Here is a 12,618-nt window from a genome sequence, read left to right as displayed (position 1 = left end):
CGTAGATTAGAAATAATCGTACATAGTGTGAATGAATTTAAATACTAATCTTAATTTTAAAATTTTAAATTAAATAATTAATTAATGATCTAATTTTAATTTTATATTTTTTTAATTTATTATACACATTGTACACAATTAATACTGGTTCCCAATACTCTCCCAATCTGAAATACCACTCAATTTTTATATTTGTCTTTTAAAGATTTTTTAAATTAATTTTTTTAATATTTTAAATTAATTATATTAGTCTTTTTGTCGCTTTCGTTATTTACAATATTAAAATTTGTTGATGTGACATATTAAATAATAACACTACACTGACCACAACATACATATAACCGTTCTAATTAGCTGCTAACATAATAAATTTATATAATTAAATCAAATCAATTTCAAAGTAAAAATAATCTTGAGGTATTAAAATTCCTCAATTTAGAGTTGATTTAATTTAATTTCATAAATTATTGTATTAATAGCCAATTAGGACATCAGGTTACTATGATGTTACTTAGTGCATGTTTGGGCGCCATTATTTTGTTAAAAAAAGATCTTTTTTCAATGAAAAAATATCTTTTTTTATTTTTTAACGTGTTTGGCAAATTTCTAGTAGTAAAAGTAAAAGCACTAGTAAAATCAAAAAAAGATCTTTTTTGAGAAGCTGTAATTTACATCTTTTTTTAAAAGATCTTTTTTCCTTAAAAAAAAGATGTTTTTCATGTAATAAATAAACAAAAAAGTACTTTTATATTGTTATACCCAAACATAATTGATAGATAAAAAGACCTTTTTACATGAGATATCCAAACATAAAATTACTTTTACTTCTCTATAAGATCTTTTAAAAAAAGATAACTCGAAAAAAGATCTTTTCTTAGAAGCTCACCCAAACAAGCCCTTAATGTGTAATATAAGCAAATTCTAATGTTATGAGCAACAAAAGTGATAGAAAGAGTAATATAATCAATTTAAATTTTTTAAAAGATAAATTTAATTAAAAAAATCTTTTGACGAATAATTTAAAAAATTTATATTTTTTTCGTAATAAATTTTACCATTTACTTCTATTATATTTGTAGGTATTCATATGGCTATAATGACTAATGAAATTGCTTGGATTGGAATTGGATTGGGGTAGTTTGCTTGCCTTTGTGGTCCTGCTTCTTCTCACTCTGCACCTAACTAAACAATTTATTCACTTGCTACGTGCTACATTTGTATGTAGCGCCAAGTAGATTTAAAATTATTGCATGGAGGCAGAGGTAGGTATAACTAACTGAAGCATCTTCATAGTCATTTTATCTAGTTGAACAAAGTCTCTATTACTGATGATATCATTAATAAAGCTTGCATTTTAGCTTACAGTAAAGAATTATCAAAACATTGGATTTGTCCTTCTATTTTATATAAATTAGAGTAATCAAATAGTTTATTCAAAGTGAAACGTAGGGCTAAATGGCTAATAATATAAATAACTTAATCAGTCTTCACTCTTTCAGCTAATTTATTTAGAAAAAAATTTGAGAGCAAATTTTTTTAAACCAATATTAAACTAAAAACTTGTGTTTGAATTTTTCTTTTGTCTAAAAGGAAAAATTCCTAACTAAACCAATTAGTCACCCGTGACACAAAATTATGACAAAAAAAAACCAATTTAGTCGTGTAATAATGATTGGTAGTATTATCAATATGTGAAACTAAAATAAACATTCCATGATTCCATCCTCGACCAACAAAAACAAATTAAATATAACTGTCTAATTTTAAAATTCGTACAGGACCAAAGCTTTCCTACTTATAATATATGAATACCGACACAAATATAAGACACGATATTAAATACGTAGACACATAAATTTTAAATTTTTATAAGACACATGAACACATAAAATGACTTTGTAAAAAAAAATATCATGTGATAAAATTACTTCTTTAAAAAACTTAAATTGATAAAAAAAGACACATAAAATGATTATATCTTTAACAATATTAGCCAAAATTAGAGAAAGTAAGTTAGAGATTATGCCGTTATCACTCTACTGTGGAGAAGTGGTTGGGCTATTGTTAAGTTAGCTATCGAGTATCGACACACTAGTCCCCTGTATAATGACTACTAGCCAACCTAGATCCATTACTTTCGCATTCTAATCAAATAACAGATATCTCACTCTGTCTCTGTCAAAAAAAAAAAAAAAAAAAAAAAAGAGAAATATCTCACTCTATCTAGCTTCATCTTCTCTCTCTTTCTAGTACCTATCATACCTTCACTATCAGTTGTTTCCATAGCTTAGCTGCTTTTAGCTCCCATCACGTGTGGGTGTGTTTCTTTTTCTCACATTTTTTTTTTTGGGATGTGATAATCCACATTCATTTATTTGTTTGAATAATAGTGCGCTGGGGATGCCACCATCTTCACGAATGGAGAGAGATCATGCAGGCTTTAACTGCGGGCTTTTCTTTTTATCTCAATTCTCACCAAACGAAGATGGACTACATAAGCACCGTACAGATATTGACTTATATAAAATGAAAATGCTATCGTACATTACAATTCTGAAAATGAAATCAGCCAAGAAAACACTATACATAAATTTGATATGCGCATTTACAACTGATCCTATAGATAAAAGACAATCTTTCAACAGCTCACAACATGTATGTTCAAACCGAGTCACCAAGCAATGAATCTCTAAAGCATACCCCACGAGCTAGCCCTTTTTCGAGTGTAGTGTGTAAACCGTATAACTAACTGGTGGACGCCACAATCAAATATGAAATATCTGTGTGGTGAAATATAAACCACCAAACGCGTCTTTGCAATATAGCAATGCTCTCCAGTCCTTAGCAAAGAAGGGAAATTGCATTTGCGCTCCCGCATACTAGTGCCTTTACAAGCAAAGCACTACCTAGTTGCTACCATACAAGTAACACAGCCACGATCGTCCAACTTACAATACTGTATTCTTTAGAAAGGGGCAATCCAAGAAAGAACCTTAACCCAAAAAAATTGTTTATGATGATTGTAATGGACAAAGAGGGTCTTCGCGGACCCTCATGGGCTTCCAGTTCGATTCTTCCTTGATTTGTCTTAGAGCAACAAAATGCAATGCATCACTCTGTGCCTGATAAATGTGACAGCCCCATGGATACGATTCAGGTGCAGACCAAACCTTCTGCTCTTCAAATTCTGTTTCCTCCACTAATGACTCGGCAACACAGTATACAAGATCAGGCTCTGGTTCCATATGAGCAGCAACAGCAACACATCCTGGAGAAACAAACCCATCTGGAGCCCTTGGGTGCCAAATTGATACTGGACTGACATAATCCTCTGAACAGTTTCGCCACACCTGCGGAAGGCATCAATCCTTTGTTAGGCGAAAAATGTAAATAGATACCAAATTTGATCCGGTCCACCATCATAGTGCAAGCATTGTGGGAAGAACAAAAAACATAGTCAAACTCATTGTTCTTTATAAGATGACATTTGAACAATAAGATCGTGTCTGATTCAACTGACAAATTACAAATATGCAGAACAATAGAGAAGTGCACTGAAATCAATGTCATCTCTACTATAGTACATCCACTGGTATCGTCTGAAAATGTGCAAGAAAATACCAACTGATACGGAAACTAATTTAAAAATTAAGAAAAAACGTATCTGCTATTGGTTGAAAAGCATTTAGGGAAAACTGATTTAACTTCGTTGTACATAAAAATTTGGCCACAAATTTCCACTCATAACATCTTGGTTAGCTGGAAAAAAAAATTGCCAGGCTCATTAATTATAGTCTTACCAGGTCATACCCCATCGGGAGAGCAAAATGTCCATCAACCTTGCGGTAAATGGCAGCTACATTTGGAGGATGGATGCCACCACGAGCTATATCCCCAATATATGTGTATCTGGAAACATAAAATTGATTTTGCATTACAAATACTTACATAAAGGCACATCTTTTGTGCATTGCTTATCGTAACAAAAATGGATTTCATAATTCCACATGGCTTAATCCGAATCCTTAATGCTTGTAGAACGGTTACATCAATAGAAATGGCAGAGAACGTTTCATTTTTGCTTCAATTCATAGGAAGCGTGAGGGAATCTGATCAGTTCAGGGGGTGAGGACGGATGGGGACAGGGAATAATGTGTGAAAATGAGATGGATCATTACCCGTCAGGACACACAGGCCTCCAAATGCTACATATTCCACCATCTTCTGAGACCTGAAACATAAGATGGCTTGTTAGACTTAAAAAAAAAAAAAAAAAACACTACTTAGTTTTATGACCTCCTAAACAAATGCATACTTGAGAGATATTAATATCAGGATTGTGTAAAGGAGAATATTAAAGAACCTGTTTTCTGCATAACGAGCAACGGGTTTTGTATTCCTGTTCACTGCTCCAGATTTTTGTAAAAGTAATGCTGTGTTTAACAAACCGTCTATCATCAGATGTTGCATTATGTGATGAAATATCTCTTGAACTGATAATGCCTTTGTTAGATGTACGAGGTTCTCTATTATCCACTTCACTCCAGGCAAAATGTACATGCCTTTGGCTTGAAGGAACCTGGAAGTAAGAATAAATAATTCTGTCAAAATTTCTATTCCACTTCCTGAAATGAATGTTTGTATTATCACTTACTTTCAGAACCAAGCTCTTCATATCAGCTTGATATGCCTTCCATGTTCTACGCACCACTGAACATATTTTAACAGCTTGGGGTTCTATTCCTTCAAATTCTTCCACACTATTACATTTTATCACTCGAGCAAACTTTTCAGATCTCCGGAAGTGTCTCAGGTGTAGGATTAAGTGAGAAGGTTGGCTGCTACCAGCTTTTGCCAATTCCAGTGCCATCAACTCATCCCAAGGCACATCAAACATGATTTTACACGGTCTTTTGTCCATCTTGTCAGGAGCAAGACACTAGATAGAAGGGGAAAATCAATTAAGTTACTCTCTAGATGAGAGAACAAACCGTATGAATAAAGTACCTTGAACTAACCTGCAGCAGAATGACTCGTTTATTGGTAACTAAAACAATTCTCTGGTGGGGAACAATAAAATGTTCTTCATAATAATCAGACAATGCAAATTTTGAAGGTTCCTTGAAAATCTCAGTACAGCCAAAGTGCCGACTTGCCTCTCCAAGGTAAAGCACCATCTAAAATCCAGAAAACAAAAAATGAGAAAGAACGCATATATAAAGTATTGCACAATATATAGTACATAAAATTTACAGTTAATGACACAGAAGCTTTAAAAATAAACAACAAAAGCAATTGGATGTGGTAGGCATCTACACCAGACTCAACTTTGATATGCATATTGATGCACACCTTGTAAGTGGACACCGGATGCTCTTCTTCTCACATAACACGTCTCTAATTTCACAAAAAGAAAAAAAAGAAAGAAAGAAAGAAAGCAAGCTTCATACCAATTTGTTGCTACATATACATTACATGATTGCAAGGGAAGGAAATACCCTCGCCCTCCTAAAATTATTTCTTGTAACCTTGAAATAGGCTACGAGGCCAATGTTTTGCATCACAGTTACCAAGTATCTCGTTAGTGAAACTTCTTTCTTGTGTCTTGATACAGTAGTCAATAAATTCAATCATCAGATCAAAGCCTTAGCAGCTATTACGGTGACAGGAGGGAGCTCATTTTTTATGTATTGATAATGTAACTTCCTCAAGAAGTTCTGCTTAAACACGAGATTAGCAGCTATATAAACAAAAATATAAAGCGGAAGATCACCACTCTGCCCAAAAAAAATATCGCACACACGAGAGAGAGAGAAAAATAAACCCACAAACTTGAAATGGTTTTCAAGGTGATGTAGTTCACATTAATGGTGCCTTTTCTTAGTAAATTTCATTTTTGAGGTCATTTAGATCACATTTAGAGAAGTTATGGAGTTAAGAACACTCACAGTAAAGCAACTAATTAACGCACCTGCCCAGTAGCTTCTTTCTCACAATATTCTGTAAGTACTCCGTTTGCACGTATAGCCCGAGGATTTCTAATTCTGTGGAAGGTGGTCTTGTTGTTGAAAACCTCCAAGCATTTGGAACAACTTGCACCAATTCCATCAACAGTCAATGAGAAAAAATCTAGTGCCCCACTTACTGGCTGCACAATAAAACCTAAAAAGGCACGCCCAAGCCCATGAGCCAATCCTATGAGACCATTTTGTCGGGCACTCTCCACAGGCTTCCTCACTACACCAGAGACCCCAAAGGCAACACCTTGGGCAAGAGCTTCTGTTCCTTGAAGAATCCCATCGCCAACCCCAGTGATTCTCCTTGATCTAACCTGTCACAAGGAAGTTAACATTAGATTGCATGGTATTACAAAACCAAAAAATTAAGATAATAAAAAAAAATAAGAAAGAAGAAATTAGAATAAAGATGCTTACCTGCTTTGCCCGTAATTGCAGAAACTGTCCATCTGTGGAAAGCTCAGCAAACCCTCTACTAAGAGAAGCCAACGTTGAACTTGTCATACCAAGCACATCAACAGAAAATATTAAATGTAAAGGATTATGAATCAAATCTCTCCAAACACGGTTTCCAATGGCGGGAACAATGGAACTCTTCCTCATGAATCTGTCTCTGTGCATCACCCTCCTCAGATGTACCTGAAGAAGGAGGAAAATAGTGTTATCATTATTAATTTACAGAGTCACCTCATATCTCTGAAAGCCATGGCGTTGGATTGAGGAAAATGTAGCTAAATAATGAAAGGATGAACTGTGGTGTAGACTAAGTTTTTGGACTAAAAGCCAAGTGCATGCATTATGCATTCACAATGAAACAAACATGTTGCAAGTACCACAAGCTGACACAATCCTTGCATTGTGGCCAAAAAAGTTCTTCCTGTTTGGAGTTTTGCTTATGTTCTTCTCAAGGGATTAATTCCAGGAAAGAAGCAGACTGGACAGCTCATTTTCCAAGTTCATCATTCAATCTTTGTTTCCCTCCTTTGTTTTGGAGAACACACTATCCTATCCTAAGTACATATTTCCTCTCTTAAGTAAAAATAAAAAAGGCAGCCCGGTGCACAAGCATCCTGCGTTAACGCAAGATCCAGGGAAGGGCCGCACCCAAAAGGTGTAATTCACACAGTCTAACCACATTATTACATCAGTGGTTGTTTCCACAGCTTGAACCCGTGACCTTGAGATCACACGGAGACAACTCAATTGTTTCTCTGAGGCTCCCCTTCTCTTAAGAAAAGGAAGGAAATTTGACATGATCACATAAAATGTAAAAAGGAATTAGGAGCATATTGAGGTGTCAGTATATCAAGGAGAGAGATGCAAGGTGGTATGTATATATATGTGATGTTTAGTAGGCCATTACGATTTATGGGAACAAATGTTGCTACCTCTTTTATAGTACTTATAAGGGCCCAATCTTGGAAGAAAATATAACTCCCAAAAAGACAAGGGTTAAAAAAAAACAGCATACATCATGTTAACACTTTAATTTTATTGGTATTGATCTCTATTTTACACAACAGTTTCAAGAAAAAAGAAGGGCAAGGAGAATCTAGTGTGAATGACAATCACAATATCAGGCAATGCTCTATGTTAGATTAGATAGCTTACCTGGATCTTGAAGGCGTTACCAACAGCTGAAAGTATAGGACTCCATATGCCTAAGACACCATGAGGTCGTTGTCCTGGTGCAGTCTCCAAGGACAACTTCAACCTTACTTCTGAAACGTCAATTAGGCTGCAAGATTAAAGATGAAGTTAAAAAAATCACACTCTTTTCAACCAAAATCATATAACATATAAATACTAGCATAAATCAATCACTTTTAGTTTTGAGTAGAAGGAGCTATCCCATCTCAAGCTTAACCAGGGCACAACAGCTTATTAAGCCTTGTTCATATTTGCATAATGCTACCTACTGAGGAAACCTCAAACTCCAACACAAACGTTCTAATTTCTATTAAGGCCAACTCAAACAAAGCCACAAAACCAATGAGTTATTTTTGGCAACAAAGAAAGAATATATATATATATATATATATATATATATAATGCAAAAACAGTAGATGCATTTTCCTCCTTTCATAAAAGATCCGATTCATGCAAAAGAAAAGGGGCATTAGATTTAAATAAGCTGTACAGAGCAACCTTGGAATAGTTTGTTTGATGAAGGTATTCATGAAAAAGCCCTTTTTAACCATGGTAAAAAAAAAAAAAAACAATAAGCTAATCAATACTAAGGGATGCAATTTAACTAATCCAGAAAAAAAGGATTTTGCATGGATTATATTCCAAGTGACTTATTAAAGAGGGCCTTTGTTTGTCCAACCATCTGAAATAACCAAACATCCTTCGCATGTCGCAATATATATATATATACATATATATATATAGACGTGAGTGCACACACAAAATTTGCAATATTGTAAGAGAAAAATTTAGATGTATAGCCTTTCAATGAAGATTAGATTATGAATGCTTTGCCAGCGGACAGCACTGAGCCTGGTTGATGCTGATGAAGGAAATTGGAAGTCCAACAAAAAATATAACTAGCTAGAATATACTTGGAAGTCTCGGCAGAAAAAAATAAAAAATAAAAAATGCAAAGATTTGTAATTAAGAAGACATAAAAAAGAAGTAAGGTTCTTACTCAAAACGTATCTCTGGATCAACTTCTGTGACAGTTGAACTTTTAGGTAATCGATCCAGCTGCAAATTATTGTAGAAGTCCACAATAGCCCAGATAATAGGTTCATGAATATCAAGTCTCCAGCATTTCTCAGTTACCTATAGTGTCGGTCAAATATAAAGGAATAATAGATAGCCCGATATTTAAATATTTTAGAATATCCAAGATCATGTTTTAGCATCAAATAAGGTAAAACATACCCGTATGTAAACATATGGGTAAACTTGAATACCATCTTTATTCTCATTCTGCATAGTAATTGTCATCTTGAACACTGGGTGTTGCACATCAGGGGATTGCTCTGGTGCCAAGAGCACAGGCATTAATGTTAAAGGAAGCTGATTATCAAGTTGCAAATAACCAAAAATTAGCTTGAACCTGTAAAAGAAGTGTCTGACAATCAATTTCATGAAGCATTCATAATAATCTTACAAAATATGAAATAGAAAACAGAACAACGGTACATAACTACATATGACCACTATGACCTTATAGTTTCTTAGTGCGCAGCTTGTCAAATAAAATTGATAGATTGTCATAAACAGAGGGAACTACCGACCACAAGGTAGAGATCAGAATTCAATATTAAAAAGTAACAGGGTATGCAACATAAAGGTATAGGTCCTATAAAGCAGGAACCCTAGCATAATCAAGTAACACTTAAATTGACAGATAATATTTCGATAGGAAAAGGTCTCAGAGACTCAAAATACTTTACTCATAAAGAAGTTCTACATCCTCCCAACAGAATCCTAAAACATAAGCTAAAACTTGTTTTCCGCAGATATTCAAAATTATTTTTTGTCATATTGTTAGTTCTTAATCAAAATCAATAAAGTATCTTATCTACCCAATAAAAATTAAAATGAAGTGCATAATCAGAACCATAAGTAAAAGATTCACAAGTATTTATGAACAAACACAAGATTATGCATGCAGCACACAAGCACACTCTTGTGTAGCTTGTCATGCTTACACCAAAAAACTCATAATATTAACATAACCAACCAAGTGTTGTTACCTGCTTGTTCTTCCACCATCATATCCAGTTGAATATGATAAGACGACCCTTTCCAAGTATAAGTAAGAGAGCTCCTTTGGTCTATGGTCTATCATAGAAATTCCAACCACTCCCAATTCGATTAAAATCTCAAAAGGTATAGCACTGTTCTGCATATCGACCTGAACCCCAGAAACCCTCCTATTTCCACCAGCCATTGAACCTCTTATATCTTCATGTGAACTTGACTTCAGGATGCTATCATCTCTGAACCTGGCAGTTATTATATCTCCCCCATCAATGATATCAAATTGCAACCCAAGCTCTGCAGAAGATAATTCGGTCCTTCCAAAATCAACTTTCCATAATGGACTACTATCAACATAACTAAGCTTAGCATCCAAAAAGAGATCGCCATATGGATCTTCCCAAGAAAAATTTATTGTTGAATGTGGTTGCAAATGAATCCAGGCGTCTTCCCCAAATCCTGACTGTCGAATACTAAGTGGCTTGTCTGTTGTTCTATTCTCAATTCTGTAACAAAGAAGCAGATCTAGATAGATATGACAAGAAATATCGAGAGTGATAGAGAGAGAAGTGCGCGCGCTTTTTTTTGGGGGGGGGGGGGGGGGCATATGACAAGAAACTACATGAGAGGCCAAACCGCAAATCATATCCCATAAAAACTTGTTTGTAAAGACAGCAAATGTAGCATGCATGTCTGTTTTTAAATGCACCCATAAGCATGCCCTTACGTGAGTTCCTTTATGTAGCTTGAGGAAAGCCATTATGCCATATATACATATTCCAATTAACTAGATGTATATATTATTACACCAGTGGCATACCTGATGGGACCATCAGTTGATCCGAGGCGGAATACCACAACAAAACGGGATCCTTCTTCATAGCCTCGAATTTCAGTTCTCAAAAATTTAAGAGTACCACCATGTGTTCTTAAAACTAGAGAAAGTGTGTCTTCTCTTGGAATTTGGAGAGGGAATGACCAATCAGTGTCTTCTAGTTTCACCTGAAATAATCAAAATTGTATAATTAGAATTAAACAATAGATTATGGATGACAAGAATTGATAATAACTAATACGATGAGAACAACATCTAAATCACCAATGGTCATCGAATAATGCAGAACTGTATGGCCATGCTTTATTTTGTTAGTATACCTTGAATAATCTCTCATTTGACATACTAAGGTATGGCAGTTCTTGCTCATGTTCACCCACAATTATACAACTCTAATATAATAAATTAATTAGGCCCTATTATTTTTGTTAGTAATACAAAATAGTCTACTTTTACAATGATGCAACCATATTCAAACAGCAACAAAATCCCAATAATTCAAATTTACTCATAATAATACAACACATAACTATACCATTAAAAATTCAAAACTTGAAATGTAACAATTTCCCTCCACAAAGAGAAATGTGAATTAAATTAGATCAGGGGAAGGATAATAGAAATTGGGGGATAAGGAATCCCCTCTCAGAAGCAGAAGCAAAAAAACACAAGATTTATCTATAAAGCATAGCTTTATAGTCTCTCAACAAGTCCAACAGGAAAATTACTCTGTAAAGATCGTGAGATTTACACGAACTAGATGCTAAGCATCTAATAGTATCCCTTAAAACATGCTTGCCAGAAAATCTTTCATGAAAGTGAGTGCATTATGCTCCAATAAAATAGTCCAAATAGTGGCAAAAGCTGCACATCGCCACAAATATTTTCCCTATTTTCGACTACAGAACCCAACAAACCTAGTAAATAGAAATTGGTCTAGGGTTACAGGGCACACCCAACATTCATAAAAAATGCTAAACATATTGTTCCATAAAGAAAAAGCTATTGGGCAATGCAAAAACAGATGTGAGTTGGACTCTGAATTTGCCCCACACATAACACACATCAGGGGAGATAGCCTTTATGCCTTCGAACCGGCAACAAGTCATTGGTATTAATTCTGTTGCTGCAATATATCAAATATGAACTATAGCCAACCTGGAGTTTTTCAGGTCCATTTCCCCGACACACAAAAGATACCCTTGAGTCAGATGCATGCAGGACCTTTGGTTCATCTTCAGTGCTCAGCTTGATGTATATATCTCGTCCAAGCCTGTTTGTGAAAGTCATAAATGGCCGGACAGATATTACCTGTTCAGACAATTGCAAATACAAGATTATAACAACTGGACTATGTGGAAACATGTACATAAGTTTGATCATCTGTAACAACCTTTGTTGGAACAGATTGATAGGGACATGGTTTCGTAGAAACAAAAAGCCGCAAGCAATTGCCATCAGCATCATATGCATATACATCCAACGAGCCATCCTATGCATATAAGAAATTAATTATGAGAAACATCTCTACAATGAATTCTTGTTTCTTAAACAGTTAAATTTATACATTACCATATCTCCAAGAGGAGAAAGATCTTTAACAGGTCCAAAATGTTCATTTCCTGAGTGAGCAATAGCAACTGAGATAGCCAACACATTAAAGTTAAGAGCAGATGCAATTGTGTAGCCATCATATATTTCCTCTTCAGTTATTTCTTCAAGTATCGATGCATTTTTCTTGTTAATCTCAACCTGAGATGTAATCTTTGCCATATGTCTTTTTCCCGACACGACCAGAATCCTAAATGTGAGTGGAGGACATCTTGCTACTCCCAACCAATAAGGAGCATAGACTCTAATTGTTTTAGCCAGCAAGGGGTGTTCAATTTCATAATTCTGTTCCAGAATGATTTGGATAACCCTGTAAAGCAGAGGCATGTAAGACAGGTTTGCTGTAAATTAATATGCCCCTCAAATGTGTATATAAAAAATATTGTCAAACTCAGAATTTTAAGAACAAGGATGCACTAAATAACTGATGTTCTAAGC

At 34.7% G+C, this 12,618-nt stretch overlaps 1 protein-coding gene across 2 annotated transcripts in view; it reads right to left on the bottom strand.

Moving 5' to 3' along the window:
* Positions 1-2,488: 2,488 nt before the first annotated feature.
* The window catches only part of LOC112747894 (uncharacterized), a 41,907-nt gene continuing 31,777 nt past the window's right edge, over positions 2,489-12,618 (bottom strand). For both annotated transcript variants that reach the window (XM_029293120.2, XM_025796101.3), the window contains exons 48-63: positions 12,142-12,490; positions 11,963-12,061; positions 11,728-11,880; positions 10,555-10,736; positions 9,728-10,240; positions 8,907-9,084; positions 8,668-8,804; positions 7,629-7,755; positions 6,435-6,656; positions 5,972-6,331; positions 5,019-5,177; positions 4,655-4,939; positions 4,364-4,579; positions 4,179-4,231; positions 3,801-3,909; positions 2,489-3,350 (exon numbers count right to left, since the gene is read on the bottom strand). In XM_029293120.2, the coding sequence (XP_029148953.1) occupies positions 3,012-3,350; positions 3,801-3,909; positions 4,179-4,231; positions 4,364-4,579; positions 4,655-4,939; positions 5,019-5,177; positions 5,972-6,331; positions 6,435-6,656; positions 7,629-7,755; positions 8,668-8,804; positions 8,907-9,084; positions 9,728-10,240; positions 10,555-10,736; positions 11,728-11,880; positions 11,963-12,061; positions 12,142-12,490 (3,481 nt within the window). In that variant the 3' untranslated portion in view covers positions 2,489-3,011. The remainder of the gene's footprint in view (positions 3,351-3,800; positions 3,910-4,178; positions 4,232-4,363; positions 4,580-4,654; positions 4,940-5,018; positions 5,178-5,971; positions 6,332-6,434; positions 6,657-7,628; positions 7,756-8,667; positions 8,805-8,906; positions 9,085-9,727; positions 10,241-10,554; positions 10,737-11,727; positions 11,881-11,962; positions 12,062-12,141; positions 12,491-12,618) is intronic.

The sequence above is a fragment of the Arachis hypogaea genome, chromosome 15 (assembly GCF_003086295.3).
Source record: "Arachis hypogaea cultivar Tifrunner chromosome 15, arahy.Tifrunner.gnm2.J5K5, whole genome shotgun sequence".
Classification (NCBI taxonomy): domain Eukaryota; kingdom Viridiplantae; phylum Streptophyta; class Magnoliopsida; order Fabales; family Fabaceae; genus Arachis; species Arachis hypogaea.
Note: the sequence above shows the minus strand (reverse complement) of the source record. Positions and strands in the feature narration are given on the sequence as shown.